Source organism: Nematolebias whitei, chromosome 1 (assembly GCF_014905685.2).
Source record: "Nematolebias whitei isolate Nwh7 chromosome 1, NemWhi1, whole genome shotgun sequence".
NCBI lineage: Eukaryota > Metazoa > Chordata > Actinopteri > Cyprinodontiformes > Rivulidae > Nematolebias > Nematolebias whitei.
Window position 1 is genome coordinate 61,327,659 of NC_056498.1, and position 22,745 is coordinate 61,350,403.

At 40.7% G+C, this 22,745-nt stretch overlaps 2 protein-coding genes across 2 annotated transcripts in view; one reads left to right on the forward strand and one right to left on the reverse strand.

The window, feature by feature from the left end:
• Nucleotides 1-679: 679 nt before the first annotated feature.
• On the forward strand, nucleotides 680-19,268 carry LOC119412714 (phytanoyl-CoA hydroxylase-interacting protein-like). Its single transcript, XM_037679753.1, has 5 exons — nucleotides 680-1,111; nucleotides 11,701-11,894; nucleotides 13,075-13,249; nucleotides 15,090-15,207; nucleotides 18,480-19,268. The coding sequence occupies exons 1-5, from the start codon at nucleotides 1,006-1,008 to the stop codon at nucleotides 19,015-19,017; spliced, it is 1,131 nt and encodes a 376-aa protein (XP_037535681.1). The 5' UTR covers nucleotides 680-1,005; the 3' UTR covers nucleotides 19,018-19,268.
• A 2,224-nt stretch (nucleotides 19,269-21,492) lies between these two features.
• LOC119430135 (protein FAM13B) overlaps nucleotides 21,493-22,745 on the reverse strand; it is a 26,767-nt gene continuing 25,514 nt past the window's right edge. The window contains exons 18-20 of the mRNA XM_037697577.1: nucleotides 22,268-22,482; nucleotides 22,076-22,177; nucleotides 21,493-21,616 (exon numbers count right to left, since the gene is read on the reverse strand). Coding sequence (XP_037553505.1) covers nucleotides 21,493-21,616; nucleotides 22,076-22,177; nucleotides 22,268-22,482 — 441 coding nt within the window. The remainder of the gene's footprint in view (nucleotides 21,617-22,075; nucleotides 22,178-22,267; nucleotides 22,483-22,745) is intronic.

The following is a 22,745-nucleotide window of genomic DNA, read 5'->3' on the forward strand; positions in this document are numbered from 1 at the left end:
ACAGCAAGGTCCCTCGTGCGCAGCTGCAGAGGCCATTGTCCACTGAATAGATAACCACTCTGTGACTGTGGCCCCTCCTGTGTGACACTGAGAGAGACAAAAACAAAGTGGCACTGCCTCACTCTGATGCTCCTCTGTGTTGGAGACAAAACTGTTTAAGGAGATGTGTGACTAACGGTGACTGCATGAGGACGCTGTCAGCAAAGGTGCCTGAAGGCTTTTTTAACCCGTGCATGCGAAGACACTTGACCTGGAGTGCCTTGGCAACCTCCTTCCAGCGGGTCACTGATAAATAGGGTGTGGAGGAGCATGAGATCATTAAACACACCCAGCACATCCTGGGAGGGACTTTGCATTTTTATAAGATAGCATAAGAACAATGTGGCCTTCGGGGTGCTGTGTCAGGCTGCTCATTAATTAAAGGGAAATAGCCTTTAGTGGTCCCCCTGCTCATTACTGCATGGTCCACCTGCACCTGCGCTCGTGAGGTTTACCAAATAAGGTCATGCGGTGGCCTCACTGGGATGACGCTGGTCGTGGAATGGACAGAACGAGGGATACAGACAGCTGAGACCGAGGGGAACCACCGGCTTAATGTGCTTACATAAGAAGCCTCTGCTGATTGTCTGTGCGATAATCCTCTGAACTGTGCACGGAGCAGCGGAATGGGACACGCGCGCACTTGTAGCTCCTATAGGTGCAGCAAGAAACGGCTGTGAAAGATCTCAGATATAAGCGTTGATAGTCTCTGCAGAGAGGCTGCCTTTGCCTCGTGCTGCAGCTGGCGGCTCGCGCCGTTCGAAGCCGTGACGATTCCTGCTGACGCGCCACGCGCCGCACCACCCAGAGAGGACAGCGTCGGAGCCAGCCTGGACACCGGACTCATCTATTTTTTTTTTCCATCTCCCTCCTTCCTTAACGGCTGTTTGCCAAGTCATCCCCTCCTCCCTCTCACCAGAGAATCAAACCATCCAGCAGCATCACTCAGACTCAGCATCAGCAGAGATGGAGGTACCGGGTTTGGCGCACAGCATCACCAGTCCATTAAGTCCCTGCGAGGGCATGATCAAGGACCTGAGCCTGGATTCTATACAGCTCTGCGAACGAGATGGTGAGTGTCTGCTTTTTAAAATATATATATATATATTATTGGTTTATATTAAGACAGAAATGTTTAAGCTGAACGCCAGCATGTTATTCGGCCCAGGTGGTTAAACATGAGCCGCTGCAGCGCGTGCTTCATGTTTTAGCTGCATGCTCCATCCTTATTGCATGAAGGGGATGGATCATTGAAAGCAAGTTCTAGTATAATATTGTCAGTGGCAAGCAGCTTTCAGTGTTAAAGAGTCATTTTTCTGCAACAATGTGCAAAAGCAAGAGGAGTGTCAACAGACCTCAGCACAGGCGTGGACAGAGCAGGCACGCGCCTACAGCTTATCATCTTCATCTTTTTTATTCAACCAACTCCCCTTTTTCTTTTCAATATTCATTTCAAAACCGGTTTATCCCTCTATTTTCATTGATTTTTATTTATTTTTATTTGCCATGTCCTCTAGCTGCGTCCCTGCTGGCCTGTCTGTGCCTGACTTCTTCCCTAAACTCTGAACTTGTCTGAATATTTACAACATCAACAAGAGGACAATGAGAAATGACACGATCTGCAAATATCACGTGGTCAGGATCATCACGTTGAGATGAAAACGAGGAATTTTCTTTTTCAAATCAGGCGACATGTGAGGCTGCATGAAAAAAGCAAGTCATCATCAGAAGAGAATGGAAAGCTAAAACATGGCTGCACCCACATGTGTGCACATAGTGTAGTTACACACACACACAAACACACCCATTAGTGCAACTACACACTTGTGATTCCACATCTGAGGCTAGACTTATGGCCACAGAGTAAATTAACTGCAGATTAATTAAGGCCGTGATGAATGGTCTCGTTTTCCCAAAACAGAATAATTTGTGATTTCTTTGGAGTGGAGGTTCAGAACAAGAGGAGTCCGTTAGTTTCATTAAGCCACCCATCAGGACCATTTGATCACAGAGCAGTCAAAGTGCGTCAGTGCTTCGTTTTCTCATCAGCCAGGCTGCTTCAAACGGTGCAATAAACAAAGATGGATTTTAGATCCTCTTAGAAGTTCATCATGAGGATTAGAAGCTTTCATTTCAGTAATGCACTTGTCAAATGGACAATATGGCAGCTCCTGCTGCAGGGTTACCCGTTTGGATATTATTTATAGCCAACAATTTTTTTTTTTTGTCTATTTGTGGACTAATCCACCAAGTGTAAATAGTATCTCGGTGTCCTTCAGTCACCCACATGCTCTGCTGCTGTTGCTCCATAAACAATGTGCACGCTCTGTAAATTATGAAGAATGACTGGTCACTGGTAGACGGACATTAAATAACTGGAATTCTAAAACCATCCAACCTGTCACAACTCTATGATTGATAATTTTAAGCACAAAAAGCATTTGTAAACCTATTTTTAGAATATAATATTAGTTGTAGATCCTTATAATGCAGTGATAAAGTACAATATTATATGCTAAAGGTTTACAAATGCTTTTTGTGCTTACAAGGTAGTAACTTAGTCTGAAATGTTTAATATAACAACTCTAGATGAAATATATAGGTTTGGCTCACTATTTGGCAAGAAACTGCTCAGTTTTGTCTCTCTGTCACTCTTAATTAATGCATAATAAGCAGTTATTAATGATTTATAAAGTGTTTATAGAGAAATTATTAACGTATCTTTAAACTATTTATTAGTATCTTTAAGGGGAAACTTATTGTAATGTGGTACCATTATTTTTGCCTCATATTCAGAAGTTTATTTTTACAGAAGATATGGTTCCTTAGAGAGTATAAGAGGTGGTTTCTAAATCTTTATTGAGGTTATTTGGAGTTATGAGCAGAACAGTAAAACATTTCTTTATTAAACAAAACTTGTGAAAATGGTTCTGCTGCAGTTTGATTGTTGGGATTTCCATATTATTCCACTTAAATTTCTACCAAGAAGACTGAATATTTTCCATGTCCTTGTGTAAAAGTCTTTCATCGCCCACGTTCGTCCATCTTGATCCATAAGGTCAACGCAGAGCGCATCCATTTCAGTTTTTACGTAGCTTTCTAAATTTATCTCTGAATTCCATTAATATTTAATAGCCTGCATGAGAGCCTTGTAAGCCCGTGCTGACCCAGCAAATGAATGCATGCAGCTTCAGTGGGCCCACTTTTTTCTGGGAAAGAACTCCAGCACTGAGGCCTGTTGGAGCATTTCAATGCACAGTGGGGGGAACAAGTTGTTTCTGTGTTCACTGTGTTGGAGATGGACTGTGACGTGTGCCTTCAGTGGGGGTGGGGGTTGTTTATGTCGAGTAGGGGAACTACAGAAGCAAAGTTTATCTGCTGGACTTAGAAATTAGGGTGCAGGTGTTCGACAAGGAGAACTGCTTCACCATAATTTAAATGTACAGGTGAAGGTCATAAAATTAGAATATCATGAACAAGTTTATTTATTTCAGTAATTCCATTCAAAAAGTGAAAGTTGTATATTATATTCACTCATTACACACAGACCGATATATTTCAAATGTTTATTTCTTTTAATGTTGATGATTTTAACTGACAACTAATGAAAACCCCAAATTCATTATCTAAGAAAATTAGAATATTACTTAAGACCAATTAAAAAAAAGGATTTGTAGAAATGTTGGCCAAGTGAAAAGTATGAACATGAAAAGTATGAGCATGTACAGCACTCAATACTTAGTTGGGGCTCCTTTTTCCTGGATTACTGCAGCAATGTGGCGTGGCATGGAGTAGATCAGTCTGTGGCACTGCTCAGGTGTCATGAGAGCCCAGGTTGCTCTGATAGTGGCCTTCAGCTCTTCTGAATTGTTGGGTTTGGCGTATCACATCTTCATAATACTCCGTAGATTTTCAATTGGGTTAAGGTCAGGTGAGTTTGCTGGCCAATTAAGAACAGGGATACCATAGTCCTTAAACCAGGTACTGGTAGCTTTGGCACTGTGTGCAGGTGCAAGTCCTGTTGGAAAATAAAATCTGCATCTCCATAAAGTTGGTCAGCAGCAGGAAGCATGAAGTGCTCTATTCCTGGTACATGGCTGTGTTGACCTTGGACCTCAGAAAACACAACAGACCAACACCAGCAGATTACATGGCACCCTAAACCACCACTGACTGTGGAAACTTGACACTGGACCTCAAGCAACGTGGATTGTGTGCCTCTCCTCTCTTCCTCCAGACTCTGGGACCTTGATTTCCAAACAACATGCAAAATTTACTTTCATAAGAGAACATAACTTTGGACCACTCAGCAGCAGTCCAGTCCTTTTTGTCTTTAGCCCAGGCGAGACACTTCTGACACTGTCTCTTTTTCAAGAGTGGCTTTACAAAAGGACTGTAACAGCTGAAACTCATGTCTTGCATACGTCTGTGCGTGGTGGTTCTTGATGCACTGACTTCAGCTGCAGTCCACTCTTTGTGAATCTCTCCCACATTTTGGAATGGGTTTTGTTTCACCATCCTCTCCAGGGCACGGTTATCCCTTTTGCTTTTACACTTTTTCCTGCCACATTGTTTCCTTCCCTTCGTCTCTCTATTAATGTGCTTGGACACAGAGCTCTGTGAACAGCCAGCAGAACTAGACCGAGAGACCATTTAAAGGCCTTTGCAAGTGTTTTGAGTTAATTAGCTGATTACAGTGTGACACCAGGTGTCTTCAAAATTGAACCTTTTCACAATATTCCAATTTTATGAGATACAGAATATGGGGGGTTTCATTAGTTGTCAGTTATAATCATCAAAATTAAAAGAAATAAACATTTGAAATATATCAGTCTGTGTGTAATGAATGAATATAATATACAAGTTTCACTTTTTGAATGGAATTACTGAAATAAATCAACTTTTTCATGATATTCTAATTTTATGACCAACACCTGTATATAAAAAAAAAATGTGCATCACTTTTAATTTAGCTTCTGTTTAGGCACTTCAACAGTATTTGTACTCAGAAATTTCTCCTTCCAGCATCAGACATGGCGATATGCAAATGTGCATCTGGCTGATGGACTGAAAACTCTGAAGGTGCATTTTTTTATTAGCAAGTCATGATGTGCGGTTTAAGGAAATCTCAGCATGTTGAGCCTGTTTTTCAATGATGCAGCTTTTAAACATCTGAATTTGTCAGTAAACACTATTTGGTTTTAGTGTGATCTCACGTCTTTATTACAAAATAAAGCATCTCAAAACGTTTGGTGAAGATAGTGACATGCCAACACCTTATTTAGTCCGTTTAAAACATCCAAGCTTTCATGAAAATGGGATCTTTCACTATTTTATCTCTTCTTATGAAATTAGGTCCATTTGCAATATTTTATTGCCACACATCCATCATCACATCCCTTCTCATAAGCCTTTTTTTGCAACAGGAATGGCACCATATCAAAATAAAATAAGAAGATAATAACATGAGGACAGATAAACACTAAGAGCTGCCTAACACCATCATATCCACAGACATAAACAGACTTCGCTGACAGCAGTTCTCAGTCATAAAACTGTCAGCAGGGGTCTGGCGAGCGCTGATAACAGATACTCGATGCTGTTGTGTAGATTGTATCTATCATGTTCCAACAGAGTCTCATGTGTGCCCAGTTCTTCAAACCCAATCATTTCCAAGCTAACTGGACCAATTCTCATGTGATGATTCTGTCTGATGTCAGTCAACAGCAGGTCTGCCTGCTGATACAAAGATTATGGGCTTTTAACCACTTGACTGACTGCAAACTTGGCAGCGTTAATTGATCCTGAACATATTTAAGATTAGTGTTTGTTTTTCTCGTTTTTGTCCCATCAACGGACAAGATTCTTAGAAACTCAAGAACTGAGATGAAAAACGAAGGGAAGAAGTACCAAAAAAAAAGTCTGTTTTTGAATTTCAGCCCTATGCAAATGAGAATGATGACTCATTCTGGAGTTGGACAAGGTTAAAATAAATAAAAGTTACGTTCACTGTATTAATATATATTTTTGTTTAATCAGGCTTACTTTAATTAATTTTGAAGAGTCGTCTTTTTAGCAGAAAATTGTTTATTTTGTGTTTTTTTCACTAAAATATGGAGCACATAGCCCCAGTGAAGAGAGCATTCTTTAACCAGCTCTGACAGAAAGATGTTATTTCTTGGCAGCTTCTCTTGCTCCCAGCATGCTCTCCATCTCAGTCTAGCCTGCGCTCTGAATGGAACAAAGCTGTAATTTTTCAAAAGTCTGCAGCGTTCTAAGTGTCAGCTGTTGAGTGCCTGTTAAAGACTTAAGGCTGCAACTTTATGATGCACATTGTTTATCTTCCTGTTTATTCAAGTTCAAGTTCAAGTCTCTTTATTGTCATTTGCATCACAGGTGGTACATGAGGTGGAACGAAATCACTCAAGGTCCCAGTTAGACACAAAAATAGCAAAAATATAAAGTGTAAAAAGAAACCGTATATAAGGATATAAGCTCTGCTATAAGGCAGGGAGTGGTGGTGCAGAGGTTAGAGAAGGTGGGCCTGTGATCGGAAGGTCGCCGATTCAACTCCCGGTACCGACAACATCAAAATGTGGGTGGGATAGGTGAAGCACCCACACCTGCTTCTACCCTCATTTTCCCCACTCTGGGCCTTTGAGCAAGGTCCTTAACCCCAACCATCTGCTTCCCTGGGCACCCTAGATGGCAGCTCTCTGCTCCACACAGAGGGCTGTGGTAGCTCAGTGGTCTGTGGCTGTATCAGGAGGGACATTCAGTGTAAAAATAATTGCAGAATCTTCATGCGACAGTTCTCTGTGGCAACCCCTGATGAAGGGAGCAGCCGAAGAAGAAAAAATATCTTCAAGGATTCAAGAATTTTTGATTGTCATACCAGCTCACACTTGCATGTTTATGTTACGAAAATCAGACTCAGGCCCCAGTTCAAGCAGCCTAACAATTAACAAAGAAATAAATGCTTATATATATATATATATATATATATATATATATATATATATATATATATATATATATATATATCATAAAGTTAAAAAAATTAAGATGAAGCTGAATTAAGTGCAGCTCAAGTTCAGCAGTCTGACAGCTGCAGGGAAGAAACAGTTTCAGGTCTTGCTCTGAATGCTCCTCGGCCGCCTGCTTGAGAGGAGGGGCTGGAACAGACTGTGTGCAGGATGAGTGGAGTCCTTCATGATGTGGAGCGCCCTCCCCCTGCATTGTGAAGTGTAGAGGTCCGAGGTGGAAGGCTGCTCCCCACAGTCTTCTTTGCCACCCTCTGCAGAGCCATCTTCTCAGCAGCAGTGCAGCTGCCGTGCCACACGGTGATGCAGGTGCAGAGAACGCTCTCCAACACACAGCGATAGAAGCTCTTCACGACAGAGCTCCCAAGTCCAGCTTTCCGCAGTTTCCTGAGGAAGTAGAAACGCCTTCTTGACCAGACAGGAAGTGTTGGCTCTCCAGGTGAGGTCACTGGATATATGCACCCCCAGGTACCTGTAGCAGGAGACCACCTACACAGCTGCTCCTCCAATGTGTAGGGGATGAAGAGGATCCTTGTCCTTTCTGAAATCCACCACCTTCTCCTTGGTCTTCTTCACATTGATGCAGAGATTATTGTCTCTGCACCAAGTGTTCCACCTCCTCTCTGCATTTGGACTCATAATTGTTTGTGATGCATCCCACTACTGCTGTGTCATCCTCAGACTTCACTATATGGCAGCTGGGGGGTCTAGCTGAGCAGTCATATGTCAGCAGAGTGAACAGGAGGGGGCTCAGCACACAGCCCTGGGGCAAACCAGTGCTGAGGGTGTTGGAAGAGGAGATGATGTTGTGAATCTTGACAGTCTGAGATCTGTTGGTCAGAAAGTCCTGAATCCAGTTTCCCAGTGTGGGACTCAGTCCAAGAAAGGAGAGCTTCTGCACCAGGGTGTGTGGGATGATGGTGTTGAAGGTCGAGGAGAAATACAGAAAGAGCAGATGGATGTAAGAATTTCTGCTCTCCAGGTGGGTGAGGGCTTTGTGGACCACCACAGATGGCATCAGCAGTGGAGCAGTTCCTTCTGTAGGCGTACTGATATGGGTCCGCAGTGATGTAGACGGAGTCCTTGATGTGGTTCATGACCAGCCTCTCGAAGCACTTCATGACTACCAATGTTAAGGCTATAGGTCACTGGTCATTCAGGCCTGTCACTGTGGAGCACTTGGGTACAGAGACAATAGTGGCAGTGAGGTGTTGAAGATGTCCGACAGCACCTCAGACAGCTGGTGTGCGCAGTCCTTCAGTACCCGCCCTGGGATGTTGTCGTGGCCTGCAGCCCTACGGGGGTTGATTCCCTGGAGAGTCTTCCTCACATCTGCTGTGGTCACACAGAGGGGCGTGTCACCGGGTGGTGATATAAGTCTGGTGCTGGGGGTGAGTTAGGATCTTGAAAGCGAGCAAATAACTTATTGAGTGCATCTGGCAATGAGGGGTCCCTTGGGCATTGTGCATCCCTGATGCTGTAGTTTGTAATGCACTTAATGCCATTTCACATGTGTTGGGGGGTCGTTGGTAATGAAGTGACCCTGAAATTTCTGGGAGTATGTGGCTTTGGCCCTTGCAATGCCTGCAGTAAATAGTAAATAGCAGTTAAATTGCAAAAAAATGAGTGAAAAAATAAAAAACAAGAACACAATAATGTGCATGTTGAAGAATCAGATGGACTATAGAAGGTTTGACTGGAACAACGCCTTTAGGATGGTCTCATGCATGCATGCTAAAAAGATTTGTATTGACACGTGCATCATGGGATTCAGCTGCACATGGAGTAAAAGAGCAAATATCATTGAAAACCATTTGTCTGAGTTCATCACATTCCTCTGACTAGTTTCATAGTATCTCTATAGAGCAGATACTGTTGCTCTGCAATGCTCTGATCACACATGCACAAGTCAAAATAACGGAACATTATAACATGTGTTGGCAAAGTTATTAACAGCAACAAGTGCTGGGAGGTCAAGGAGCCAAAGATGTAAAGGCAGCACATTAATTTCAATCTGAATGAGGATTTAGGCCTCCTGTGAGAGGCTGGAAAAGGTTTAGTTTTGTTCTCGCCGCTCGTCCTTCATCCAGCTTGACCCTCGCTCCTCCATTTTTCTTCCTGTCCTTTGAGTCTCCAAGGGTTCGGAGCAGAGCTTTGCATCTCTCCAAGCCAGTGTGGCTCTCTGTTATACATTATATTCAGATTTAAATTGAATGTCTTTTTTTTTATCATAAATATATCAGTTTGCTGACATACTGAGCAAAACGACACTCCTGGTGTGGATCATACATCCTTTAAAGCTTGCATGAGTGAAACTGCAGCTTTACTTCAAATAAAGTGCTTTGAGCTTGTGTTATTTTCATTTTATATACTATCTGATTGTATTTTTTTTTTAAAGGCTAAAGGTTTTACTGCAAAGCCTTTGTCTAAAATTTAGAAAGTGCTCCAGTACACAGGTGATGAATCAGCATAACATATATACAACATGGTGGGAGGGAACATTTTTAATGGGGTTAGTTTTTTAAGGAAAACCTTTCTGTTGGCATAAACATTTTCAAGAAAAGACAACTGTGCTTGAGGTGCAGTGGAGCAAGCGTTTTTTCATCTCGGATGCTTGCAGTGCTACAAATACCCCGAGGCACGCAGCACAGAGGATAAAACGAATTACGTAAACTGCAAAACTGTATTACACTGCATTTTGTGCAAGCGCTTTACCTTAGCAACCTCCGGAGGGTATGTCTGACTGTCGCCCGAAGCTGAATTCACAAAGTGACAACAGTCCATGGGACTCTGCACACAGTTTGTTTTCCAGCTCTGCTCTGTCATGTCTCACTCCGACCCTCTCAGCCTGAGCCAAATTAATCAGCTCAGTGGGGTGCAGGTTTAATGAGATGGGCATTTTAGATGCAGCCCAATGGCCAAATAAGCCGTTTTCACAAATCAGCAGAGGCCCAGAAATGCTCTGTAAGCTCTGAGAACCACTGAAAGTATTTTTACCCCACTGTGTAGACAATCTAGCTCAAGGTGTTAGCAATAACTAAATACTGCCTGCCACCAAAGGCAAACGGGTGATAATGCTTTTGCCTGTGTCTGTGTGTGCACACGTACACATTCATTAGTTAATAGTAAAAATGACTCATTATAGAGGACAGGTTTTGACTAAACTCTCAGGAAGTCATGGGTGATTATACATCTACAACTGATTAACATTGATCCTTGATTTTATTGTTTTATAGCACTATTTTTTATTGCATTTTATTGTTGTTTATTGTTGTCTGTGCTTTTTTATATGTTGCCTGTCTAAAAACAGGTCCCTCTTGAAACTGAGTCCTCGTGACTCAACGAGACTAACCTGTATAAATATAGGCTGAATGAACATTTGGAGCCACGTCGAGTCAAGGTGGCCACAACAGCTTGTCAGCATTAGCCAACACAAAGAACAGCTTCAGTTAATTATGGATGTTGAGATAAATTTGGTGTGGTAGCAGCAGCTGAGGGTCATTTCCAACACGTACTCTGAGTGCTATCTCATCCTGTGATGTCCCATAAAATTGCACGAGAATATGCACAAGGTTTGATTACAGTGAGTTTTAACTGTCTCCTCTGAAAATAAGGTTGTTTTAGTCTAAAACTCTGATATATGCATTTTTTTCAAGTAATGCCCTGCCTTTAATAAAGAAGGGATCTTGGTCTGGTGGTTAAAAATAAAACATAAGTCATGATCCAAAAAAGCCAAAAGAAAACTGGTGTTAAAAGGCTTCATCTGATTAGTTGCTTTATTAAAAAAGTCTTCAAAAGCTGCATTATTGGAAAAATGACTTTTAGGTGAGACCCTGGAGTTTACACACCCATTAATGAGCCGCCTCTTGTTTCTCGCCCTCTCTCAGCGGATGAACAGAGATGGATTTCCCATGCTCCGCTACTTCTGCCATTGTCAGCCGTCTGTAGAGCTCAGTCATATTGAACATTACCCCCAAATACATGCTTTCTCAAATTTAACCCACTCTTGTGTTTAAGCTCAGAGCGTGCACAGAAAACACATTGTTGCCATGCCAAGTGGGAGCCCCACGGTGGGACGCAAAGTCCACATTCATTCGGATTTGACAAAGCTCCCATTCAGCTATAGGTTTTGACATCATTTTCACTGGCCTCTGCACGAACTTTGGGTTGTAAGCCAGAGTATGAAACTGACAAAACAAAATATTAAATTGAACAAAGGTCTTTGACAGAAGGCAAAACGCTGAATGTGTGCAAAACCTCATTTTATAATTATCTGCAGAGAACAGAGGATTCAAACCTGAGAAACATTTAATGCTACTTTTTCCTCAGTGAAGCAGAAAGCTGTGTGTGGAGGGACTAATGTGTTTCCATGGCAACCTATACAGTAATCAGGTTTGTGGCTTTACTACAGTAGAAGCTGAGTGAGGAATAATGCGAGATAATAATTTCTGCAGAGGAAGGTTTAGTCGCGTTCGATGAAATATATTAAAATTTGAAGAGCCACGTTCTGAGAGTATTTGTTTCAGAAACATTTAATCTCATTGGATTTGTGTTATTCTGCTTGAGAGTAACGGCGACCACATCATCTCTTTGGGTTTATTTGTTTTTGATTACGCAGGAAAATCCCAGGACGGCAGCCTTTCCGACATGGAGGAGCTCCCCGTTCCTCAGAACATCAAGATCAGCAACATCACCTGCGACTCCTTCAAGATCTGCTGGGACATGGAGGCGCGCAGCAAGGAGCGCATCACGCATTACTTCATCGACCTGAACAAGAAGGAGAACAAAAACTCCAACAAGTTCAAACACAAGGTAATGCTCGAGTCGGGGAAAAAATAAAATCATTTTAAGAGATGAGTCACTGTTGGAGAGTCACATGAGCAGATCCGGCTGTTTTGTAGCTGACATGTCGTGTAGCATTATAAAAGTGAATAATTCGCTTTTTGTCATTCCCCTTTATCAAATCACAAAACCGGAGACATGATAAAAGTCATGAATAGTTGATTTTATATAATTATTCAACAAGGTTAATGCTTTAAACTGGAACAGTCTATTTAAATAAGATGGCAGTCACTTGTTATTAAGGAGTAAAGGTTAATTTTGACAAATACATTTGCTACATATGAAACTTGTGTCTGTTTTAACTGAATTGGAGTCCTATAATAAATTTATTCTAAGACTTTTATCCTTCATCGCTACCATGGTTGTATAGTGATGCACTTTTGAAAAGAAAGACTAAAATATTGACAAGTGAATCAAAATAATGATATTTTTATAGTTATTAATGACCTAATACATGACTTTAGAAAATTAAGTTATTCATTAGAGCCAATTATTGATGTGTAAAACAACTAATGTGCTATGACTTTATGCAATTATTTCACAGTTGATGGAGATAAATTACTTTTTTTTTAAATCAAGTATTTAAACCGTAATGTGCAAAACTTTTAGACAGCCTGTAATTTATTTTATATTTGTTCCTAAAGAGTCAGATATTGTTGTGAAGTGGTCTAGATTGGGGTTTTTCCAGGTTTTTTGAAGGTCTAGGGGGAAATGCAGCTTTCAAAGACCTTTATGAAAGCCTGGACTCTAACAGCGCACTGACCTCAGCGTGATGGCGGCTCCTTTAGTCCAGTTTCGGTCACCTTACAGTCTGGTTTCGTCAGCCTTCTTCCTTTCTTGCCGTTTTCCTCTTCCTGGCGGCTGCTCAGCCGAACCTCTCTTCTGTCTGCTTGCTCTGTTGCCAGGCAGGGACAGTCAGTCCAATCAATGAGCTGCTAAGAATGACTGATTCTGGTGTGGTGTGAGGATTGTTACTGGGATTTAGCAATAGATGTAAACTAAAAAAGACAAGCCGAACACTGTGTGACTGCTGCTAATGGTTGCATGTGAAAGGAAGCCCAACATGGACAGTCTCTTTAAGACTCAGTCCTTCCTGTTACCACCTGTCTCTGTCCACTTTTCAATATTCCTTTGTCCTCCTTCCATTCAGGATGTTCCTACCAAGCTCGTGGCCAAGGCAGTGCCCCTGCCCATGACGGTGAGGGGCCACTGGTTCCTGAGCCCCCGCACAGAGTACACCGTGGCCGTTCAGACCGCCTCCAAACAGCCCGACGGGGACTACTCCGTCTCCGAGTGGAGCGAGATCATCGAGTTCTGCACTGCTGGTGTGTAATAGAGTTCAATAAATGCATTTTCAAGGTGCTTACCATCAGTGCCACCATTGATTTTTGGTTTGGATTACAGAGAAGTAAACATGGGAACGAAAAAACAGTGCAAAGAGGGAGGATATTAAAGGAAGACTGATGCTGTGAGTGGAGAGTATGATAACAGGAGGGGGAAAGGAAGGATTAAAAGAATGAGGGGCTGTACATCTACTGATCTGAGGTCAGAGAGTTTTACGTCACAGGCGAGAGAGGCTTAGAGGGGGGAGGGGATGGGAAAGAGACTCGAGGGGGGAGTTTATCAAAATGGCGTAGACGTTGGAGATAACAGCCGTGGTTCAAATAGAGCTTGGGCCCTTTGGTGCACGTTCCCCTCTGACCGTCCTCAGTTCTGACAAACAGAGATAAGTCTGAGACTGTCCTGTTGTCAGGGTCATACAACACTCATCCAGTTCATTCGTTTTATTTATTTGGTGCCAATTCACAACAAAAAGTAATCTCTGTCAAGATCTGAGCGTTTTCGGTTCATCACTATTTTTTCCTCAGTCAGTCGTTTCTACGCCCACCTCCACCTGTTCCCTGTTATCATTAAGCCACCTGTCTCCTGCGTCCTCGTCAGCCCCAGTCCTTGTCAGTGCTCACGTCTCTGTTTAGTCTGGCATTGTGCTTCTATGCCCTGTGTGGGTCTCCTCTGTGTCTCCTGGAGTTTTTTTAAATCTTTTTGCTGACTCAGCAGCTGTTTGCATTTGTTTGACGATTAACGTTTCAGTGTTTTAGCTCGTTAGGTTGATCAGGATGACTGACCTGGTCTGATCTTCCTATAAACCATGACAATCTCAGCTATGCATAGAAAACAAAATAACTTCCATTAAAACAAAGCTGGCAGTTAAACATTACACATGAGCAGAAAAAAAAAAAAAAAAAACATTTATTCTGCTTTGACTGCCCACACCAGATTTCAGCACTTTGAGTTCAAGAGTTGTTCCAACATTGTACTAACATAAAGTCAAAGTTGTGAACCTGGATATGGCAACAAATCCATAAATGAAATTAATTAATTAATTAAAATATGCACCCATCTATAGGCTTTATGTCCCAGTAATATTCTACCTGTGTACAAATTTCCACATTAATCCATTTTTAATAATAAGGCCCAGTCCTTGCCAGCTACATATGTGGCCTACTGTATACTGAGAACATAAGTACCAGGCTGTCATGTAATAGAAGTGTTGCAGACAGAATAACTAAACCTTAAAAAAATGGACTCGTTTTATAAAGAAAAGCAGTTTACGGTGGAAGAAAGAGAAATAAGGAAGAAGATTGCTTGATTATGTTACTGGTGTTCTAACTGAGTGGGAAATGCTCATCACAGAAAACAGAAACAAATCTTTTGGCAAGATAGATGTCAAAAGGCTTTTTCTTTTCACTTGTCATTGTAGCAGCCATCTGTGTTTAAAATCAAAAAGGGAAAACCAAACCAGCCTGTTGGATATAAAATCCCTGTGTATTTTCAATTGTTTTCAAGGCTCACTCGTTTGCTCATTTGTCTCCATGTGTTTGCTGCTTGTGGGAAGCAGAATAGGATTGCCGTTATAGTTTTTGGCTTATACTCAAACTCATTTGGCAGAGACACCCGTAAGATGGTGGGTGAAAACAGAACATGTTACCAGACTAAATGAAATGCTCGTGTTTAAATGCCGAGACACAAAAGGCAAATTTAGGAGGTTTTAGATGATCAAGTCACATTGCATTTGTGGCAATAAAGACTTTTTGTTTGTTTTTTGTATTTAGTTTTACTATTAGTTAGTATGAGCGACTAATAATGTGTTGAATGTGTTTTCAGATTATTCCACAGTGCATCTAAACCAGTTGATGGAAAAGGCAGAGGTCATTGCTGGGAGGATGCTGCGTTTTTCTGTCTTCTACAGAAACCAGAACAAAGAATATTTTGATCACGCCAGGTAGGCATTATTATTACACTTTAATTCTTTTTTTCTGAATAACGCGGTAGCTTGGTGGTCATGACCTTGTAATCTTAAGGTTGTGGGTTCTAGCCCAGGTTTTGTCAGGAACGGCATCCAGCATAAAACAATTGCCAAATCTTTCGTGCATGACCACTCCCTGTGGCAACATGAAGATGGAAGAAAATTTTACTTTTTTGTTTGTTGTACAATCCCAAATTTCACTACAATATCGTAATTATTTTGAGGGCAAATAATTACTCTACAGTAGCCATTCCATCCGGTTAGTTTTAAAAATGCATTTTTCACTGAAACATACATTTTTATATTGAAATAGCTTTACAGAAGCAGGAATGGAAGTGTTCATCATTGCTATTTTTTGTGTTTCCAGATTAATGCACTAAAAATGAACTGCCTGGGGGGGAAGGTTATAATTACAGTATTTTCTGGCATATAAGTCACAGTTTTTTGCATAAATTTGTCAGTCCTTTGACTTGTATGCCCAAGCAACTTATATACGTCTTTTTTTTCCATATTCATAATACAATTTTTGACTGATGCTTTAAAATTTCGAAGAACTGCAACAGTGAGTCCTTCCGTGCACGCTCGCTTCACTCAGCTGGTGCAAGAGGAGGAATGCTAGAGAGGTAGTGGCTCTGGCTGCGATGGATGGATGGATGGATGGATGGATGGATGGATGGATGGATGGATGGATGGATGGATGGATGGATGGATGGTGCTGCGCCGCACAGGCGAACTGAAGCTGTTTTGACCATTAAATAAATGCATAATAAACATGACGGGTCAGCAGTGATGCATAATAAAAGTGACTTATATATGTTTTGTCCCTTTTCAAGATGCTTTTTTTAATTGATGCGGCTTATACTCCGGAAGATACCAAACTCAGCTAATTACCAGGGCAAAGGTGTGGTAATAAGATGCCTAGTTCAACTGAACATGTATTTTCCAATAACTCAGGCTCATGAAATCTATATTTAATTTAGATGTTGCTGCAAACAGTGATGTAGGCAGATGTACATTTCTAGACTTGGCTGCAATAGCACGATGGAGCCATATGCATCAAAAAAAGCATTTTCCATCAGCTGCTTGAAGCACAGAAAGGAGTATTAGCTGGAGCTATAAGCATGTTGATTATTCCTGTAAATCCCCACATGCCACACTGAACTTCTGCAGCTTCCAGTAAACTCCTCTGCACGCATGCAACACAATATGCAGCAGGGGGTTTTTTTGTAATCAAGCAGAAGGATTGTTTTCTACAAGCAAAGGGCATTTTGGGGGGAAACTAAAAACAAGGAAAATGTGAGAGACACAGGAGGGAGTGTGAGTTAAACTCTACAAAAGTGCATTTAGACTGTACGCTGGTCAGATTTCATAAGTGCACTTTCTCCAACTTCCACCTTTTCTCCTCCTCCCTCCTTTAATAGCTATTCCTTTCATCATCATGTTCCCTTTTCAGCCTTTGGCTCAATAAATAAATAAATAAATAAAATAGACCGAACAGATTCGTTACTTAAGCCACAGCTTGTGAGCTCTCTTTTGTTGGCGCTGTGCAGAATGACGTCATCCATCTTGTTGCTGTCGTTGAGCTCCAGCTAACATGTTCAACTGCGCCACCATGTGGGGAGTAACAGTACTGACAATATTACTGCACAAAAGAGCTGCACATTTTCAGTGTTTGTTCAAAACAGCATCAATTAGAGGCTATAAGCTTTGAAGCTGCACCTCATAACTGGATGTTTGGAGCTCGTTTATTTGCTGCATGAGCCTAACCAGATATCAGCTTTTATAAAAGTGTATTTTATTCAGAGTAAAATGTACTAGTATACTCAAAATTATGTTTTATTATAAAATTGCATAGAACATTAAAATGTCATAAAAAAGCTGTAACTTCCATGAGGGCACACAAAGCAAACAGTCTGAACGGTGATGTAATCTGTGACAGATGCTTAGCAACAAGGGTGCTTTAAGCTCCGCCAACAAGGAGCCACATCCCCAGAAGTGATACATTATAACTCATCAAATTGATTTCATATCTGATGTTTTGTTCCTCGGGTTAAAAAAACAAACAAAACAAAAAAACAAGTTAGAGACTGATTAAATGAGACTAACTCACAGGTCAAATTAATGACCCACGCTGAGAACAAACAATAACCGCCACAGCTAAACAACCTTATCAAACACAAAAACAGCTATAACTCAGCCAATTGCATAAATATTGAGCTAAAATATGTTGTGCTAATAGCTGAGTCATCAATAACACATTCCCTGAGCGCATCTTGTGAAATGTCAGTAAATCACATGGAAATGTGCAGAAAGTCATTTACAGCAGAGACCTGAATTTTAACAAAGAGTGATGACAACAGTGGACAACAACGACAGCAACAGACAATCACACAGGATGTACACTAATTTAAGTTTGTTTGTTTTTTTACAAATGAAAATAAACGTCATTGAAGAAGATGGTCATCAGTTCATATCTATATGGGAAATAATGACTGTTATAACTGCTATTATCAATGTTGTTAACATTTAATGAATTTATCAATTATTACTGCATTATGATATATTAACATGTTAAAAAAATCATTGATGCTTGATCATTATGGCATGCAAATATGAACGCATTGTACCAGTTATAGATATGGATATATAAAATACTAAAAAATAATGTTATAACCAAGTTACCATGAATAGTAAATTATTGGATGATGCTATAGATGTAAGAGTGGTGTAACAACAAGTTTATACTTTTACCCACTCTTTTGAACGTGTAAATGTACTTTACTATTGTTGTTGGGTTTTTTCTGCTTGCTTTTGTTTTAAGTTTTTTTTATATAACTTTGTTTATGCTTTTATTATACTACATTCAATAAAGTTAAACTCAAACTCAAAATAAAATGCTAATTAAAAGGAAAAGTAGCAACAACAAAAAAAACAAAAAAACAGCTAGATTACGAGGCGGTGCAGAAAACTCAAAACAGGAACATGTCTGCATTGGTTCTTGCCAGGAACTTAACAGATGTTTGAAGCCACTGAGAGAGGTCAAGGTCGGGAGCTTCAAATCTTTTTGCAAGATATTCCAGGAAACATGAGCGGAGTAGGAGAAGACCCTTTCGCCCAGTTCAGTTCTCACTGAGGGAACACTGCATGTTACAGCTCCAACTTCTTCAGCGAAATAATTTCCGTGGCGTATGGAGGACGATCTTTGAAGTCTTGCTAAGCATTTCATCTTTTCATGTGTGTGTGTACAGGGAGGTGCAAGGGAACCGAATGCTGCCATCGGTGAAAGACAACAGCGGCAGCCACGGCTCACCCATCAGTGGCAAACTGGAGGGCGTCTTCTTCAGCTGCAACACGGAGTTCAACACAGGCAAGCCTCCGCAGGACTCCCCCTACGGTCGCCACCGCTTCGAGGTCCAGGCTGACACACTCTTCAACCCAAACACCAGTCTGTACTTTGGCGACTTCTACTGCATGTACACAGCCTACCACTACGTTATTGTGGTCCTGGCGCCAAAGGGCTCTAGGGGCGACGAGTTCTGCAAGCAGAGGCTGCCTGCCCTCGATATCGGCAACAACCGTTTTCTGACCTGCAAGCAGGACGAAGAGGGAGGTCTGGTGTTTCACCACGCCCAGGACGTCATCCTGGAGGTGATCTACACGGAGCCTGTAGACCTGGCGCTGGGCACGGTGGCTGAGATCAGTGGGCACCAGCTGATGAGTTTGTCCACAGTAAACGCCAAGAAAGACCCCAGCTGCAAGACCTGCAACATCAGCGTGGGACGCTAAGAGCGAACTTTGTACAAACAGGAAGTAAGGACTACATTTGATTGACACACATGCATTCACACAGAGGAAGGCCACGTGTACTGATGAAGCAAACCCATGCATGATGCAGCTGATTTATTAGACTCCCTGAGGAACTCCTAAAAGATCCTAAACCCCAAAGAATTGAGGGGGGAAAACAGAGGAAGATTCTGACACCTTCATCCACGTCTCGTCTAAAAAGAGATCATAAAAATACTAAAAAAAAAAAAAAACAGAAACTAATGTGTTCATCCATCTGGCACGCCATCTTTGTGTACTGACCAAATCCTTAAACTGTGCTAAAAATAGCTGCTTCTATTCACTTTCCTGTTCATTTGACTTGTTCCATGTTCCTTTGCTTTGGTGTTATTGGCAGGCTGTTAACTTAGTGTCCACTGCCTGCGTGGACAGTATTTTTTCTGATTATATCGGCAGCGTACGTCCCGTTTTCATTTCACAGTTGATAAATTCAGACTTCTTTTTACTCGTGGCACAGACTGGGCTGCAGCATTGACAGTTTTTATACCAAAGGTGTTAAAATCAGACATCAAGTTGTTGTGGGATCTAAGCAGTACGAATGCAACAGTCTCTACATGTGTATCCACCCGGTCTTGTATGACCAAACGTGAGCAGCTTATTAACCTTTAAACAAACAAGCATGATGCAGTTCTGTGCAGCATGAAAGCTGTCAGTACCTCTACCATCTCTGCAACACTCTTATTTTGTCGTCAGTGGAAAGAAAGGAGAACCGTAAAATGTGTTCGGCAGAATAAATGTGAAAATATATTTATTTTTAATATTACATTCATATATATATAAATATAAAACTATATAAACCAGAAGTGCACAATGTAAAAGATCTTCGTCAACGCAGGCATTTCATAGAGGCAAAAAAAGTGGGGAACACAAATTTGACAGCAGATATAACTTGCACTACGTTCACTGCACATGTTCCAACATCAGCGTCTAAATCAGGGGTGTCCAAAGTGTGGCCAGTGGGCCAATAGCGGCCCTTGGGGTAATTTTGCGCGGCCCTCGACTGCAATTAAATGGTATAATTTTGACCCACAGGCTTAAGAGGTTGATGCAGATGTAGACGTTTAGATTTAACGGTGATGCTTTTTAAATATGATTTTTATGAATAACAACAAAAAAAGATGAAAATAATCTTCTCAAAATGAGCAACATTAAGTACAATACAAACATTTAGCTATAATTAATGCCTTTATCTTACAACAAACCTTCAATGACATACCAAAAAGCAGAATTTTGGATTATAATTCATAAAACTTGGTTAGATACAGTATAACAAGTGTTTTCAAAGGAAATATTTTCAGTTGATTAAATCATTGATGGGGAGAAATAGGACATTTTAAAAAGAATATAAAGTATCATCGACATACAAGTTGATCAGCATCCCTTCAAACCTTTCATGAACCTGTTTTAGCGACTGCCGGCTGTTTTTCAGAACTTTGTTGATCCATTTGGGCCGTCCATGGTCCAAATGAGGGATTGAAATTCCAACCCCCTTTTTTTTTTTTTTTTTAAATAGCCGTTATTCATTTTAGGCTTTTGTCTCTGAAAATGAATTAAAATGAACTTTGAAAGTACAGGAAAACAAATAATAGTACCCCAAAAAATCTAATAAATTAAATTCTTAAAATAAAAAAAGGTTAAAAAAAACAATAGGTTAATGTTTATGAGGCTCATAATGTTCTGGATCTATTAGAATTTAAACTAAACTTTTAACCTTTCTCCAAAAAAGTATTCAAGTTGTTAAAAATGAAAAGAAAAACAATCACGCTTTTTTAAAAAAAAAAAAAAGTTTTTTCTTCTTAAATTCAGATTTTTTTGGCCCACCTATGAAAATGTTTGGACACCCCTGGTCTAAATTGACTGGTCGCAATTTAGAAGGACTTTACGATTCCAAATGCATATCACAGCACAATGTAGGACTAAAAACTCACATGCACAAACATTGCAAGATTGTCTCACTGAATGCATTTAAGCTTATGCATTTTTTTTGTTTGTTTTCCAAATGCAGTTTCCACATTTAACAACAACAAAGACTGTTTTTTTTGGCAAGAATAAAAAAAAGTGAAAAACAAAGTGCCATAATTACTTGAATTAGTCACGAATTACTCAAACGTAACTAACAACATGTTGCTGTGCTTCATCCATGACATGTAGATGTGCAACATAGCATACAAAAGATACAGGTTTAAAAAAAAAAAAAGTGTCCTGATTGATATGGTTTGTCTTTTTAAGACCAAAAAAATATAAGAAAATGGAGGAAAAAAAAAAAAAAAGAGACTGTAAAGAATTTCTATTGATATTCTTCATGTAAAGTGCATTTACACAACGAGCATGGCATGAACAAAGACAAACTGGCTTCAGAAGCTAATTTTTCACACAGAAAATCCTGTTCTGTTTATTAGAAGTCCCACTGTGAGAAGCTCAACTTGTCTTGGTTGAGTCTTGTTTACTGAGCAGAGCCTCCAGAAGACGGAGCTTCGCTTTGAGGTTCTTGTACTGGCAGTACTCCTCTGCCATCGGTCCACGGTCCTCTTTCTGACAAAGCCTGTTAACGAGACACGCAGAAGAAAGGATGCAAATGAAAACCTTTTTTTTTTTTTCTCCACAGTTTCAAAACAACCTGCAGCAGCTTCCAAAACTGGTTGATGGTCCCTTCGTTGCCTTACTCAGATAACGTTGTACAGCGTGTGTATTGTTATCAAAGACCGTAACTGTATTCTACTTTGGACGACTAACATGTACAGTACCAAGGATGTGCACAGTTCAGAGCAAACGTCTGTCTATTTGTTTTTTTCCTGAGCTCTTTGTGCTGGATTAACGTTACATGTGCGTCTCACTGTTGTACCATCGCGATTATTTTTCCCCCCCTTTTTTTGTGGATGTTTTTCACAGGCATCGTTAAATAAAAAACAAATGTTCCAAGTTTATTAAAAGACAAAAATAAAATGATAAGTCAAGTACTTTGAAAGTGATGTGCGTATGTGTGAGCGTGTGCAACAGTTACCTGCCGGTCTGAGTGTAGAAATGTTCCTCAAACTCTCGCAGCGCTTGGTGAAGTCTCCGCTTTTCTAATCGAACCATCCTGAGGTGATCCAGTAATTCCTGCCTGCATCAAGGAAGGTTCAGATTATTTTATTTTTATAATGTGCGTCAAATGACTTTCTCTTATACACACACATACACAGAAAATTCGTACCTTGATGCTTCATGCAGTGTTGCCATGGTGATAATCTGTGATTGGACACTCTTCACTTCTTCCAGCGGAGACACCAGGGGCGTTTCAGACGTTTCTAGAGAAGACGAACTCTGCGACTCATCTGAGGACACACATGTGGGCGTCTTTAACTGAAGCGGTTGCTGCTTGGGGTTTCGTTGTTTGAAATACTCTTCGTCAGACCCCTCCTCTTCTTCCTGTATAAACATATACAAGGCTATATGAAGGCTTAGTAAAGTTTTTTTTTTTTTTGACAAACAAAATACCTTACTGAGCCACTATGTGTAAAAAAAAGTACTGAATAGTTAATGAACCATTATCCAGGCATTCATTTTGCTGCTTTAGTCAGCAAAATTAATGTAGATCGATGTAACTCTTATGTTTGGCCACTAGAGGGCAGACTGACAACATCCATCCATCCATCCATCCATTTTCTTTACCCGCTTATTCCATTTTGGGT

Bases quoted from the DNA above. Each gene is read 5' to 3' on its own strand.
- LOC119412714 (XM_037679753.1), top strand. From the start codon at position 1,006: ATGGAGGTACCGGGTTTGGCGCACAGCATCACCAGTCCATTAAGTCCC. The intron at 13,250-15,089 runs GTGTGTAATAGA...ATGTGTTTTCAG, and splicing joins CATCGAGTTCTGCACTGCTG to ATTATTCCACAGTGCATCTA. The intron at 15,208-18,479 runs GTAGGCATTATT...GTGTGTGTACAG, and splicing joins GAATATTTTGATCACGCCAG to GGAGGTGCAAGGGAACCGAA.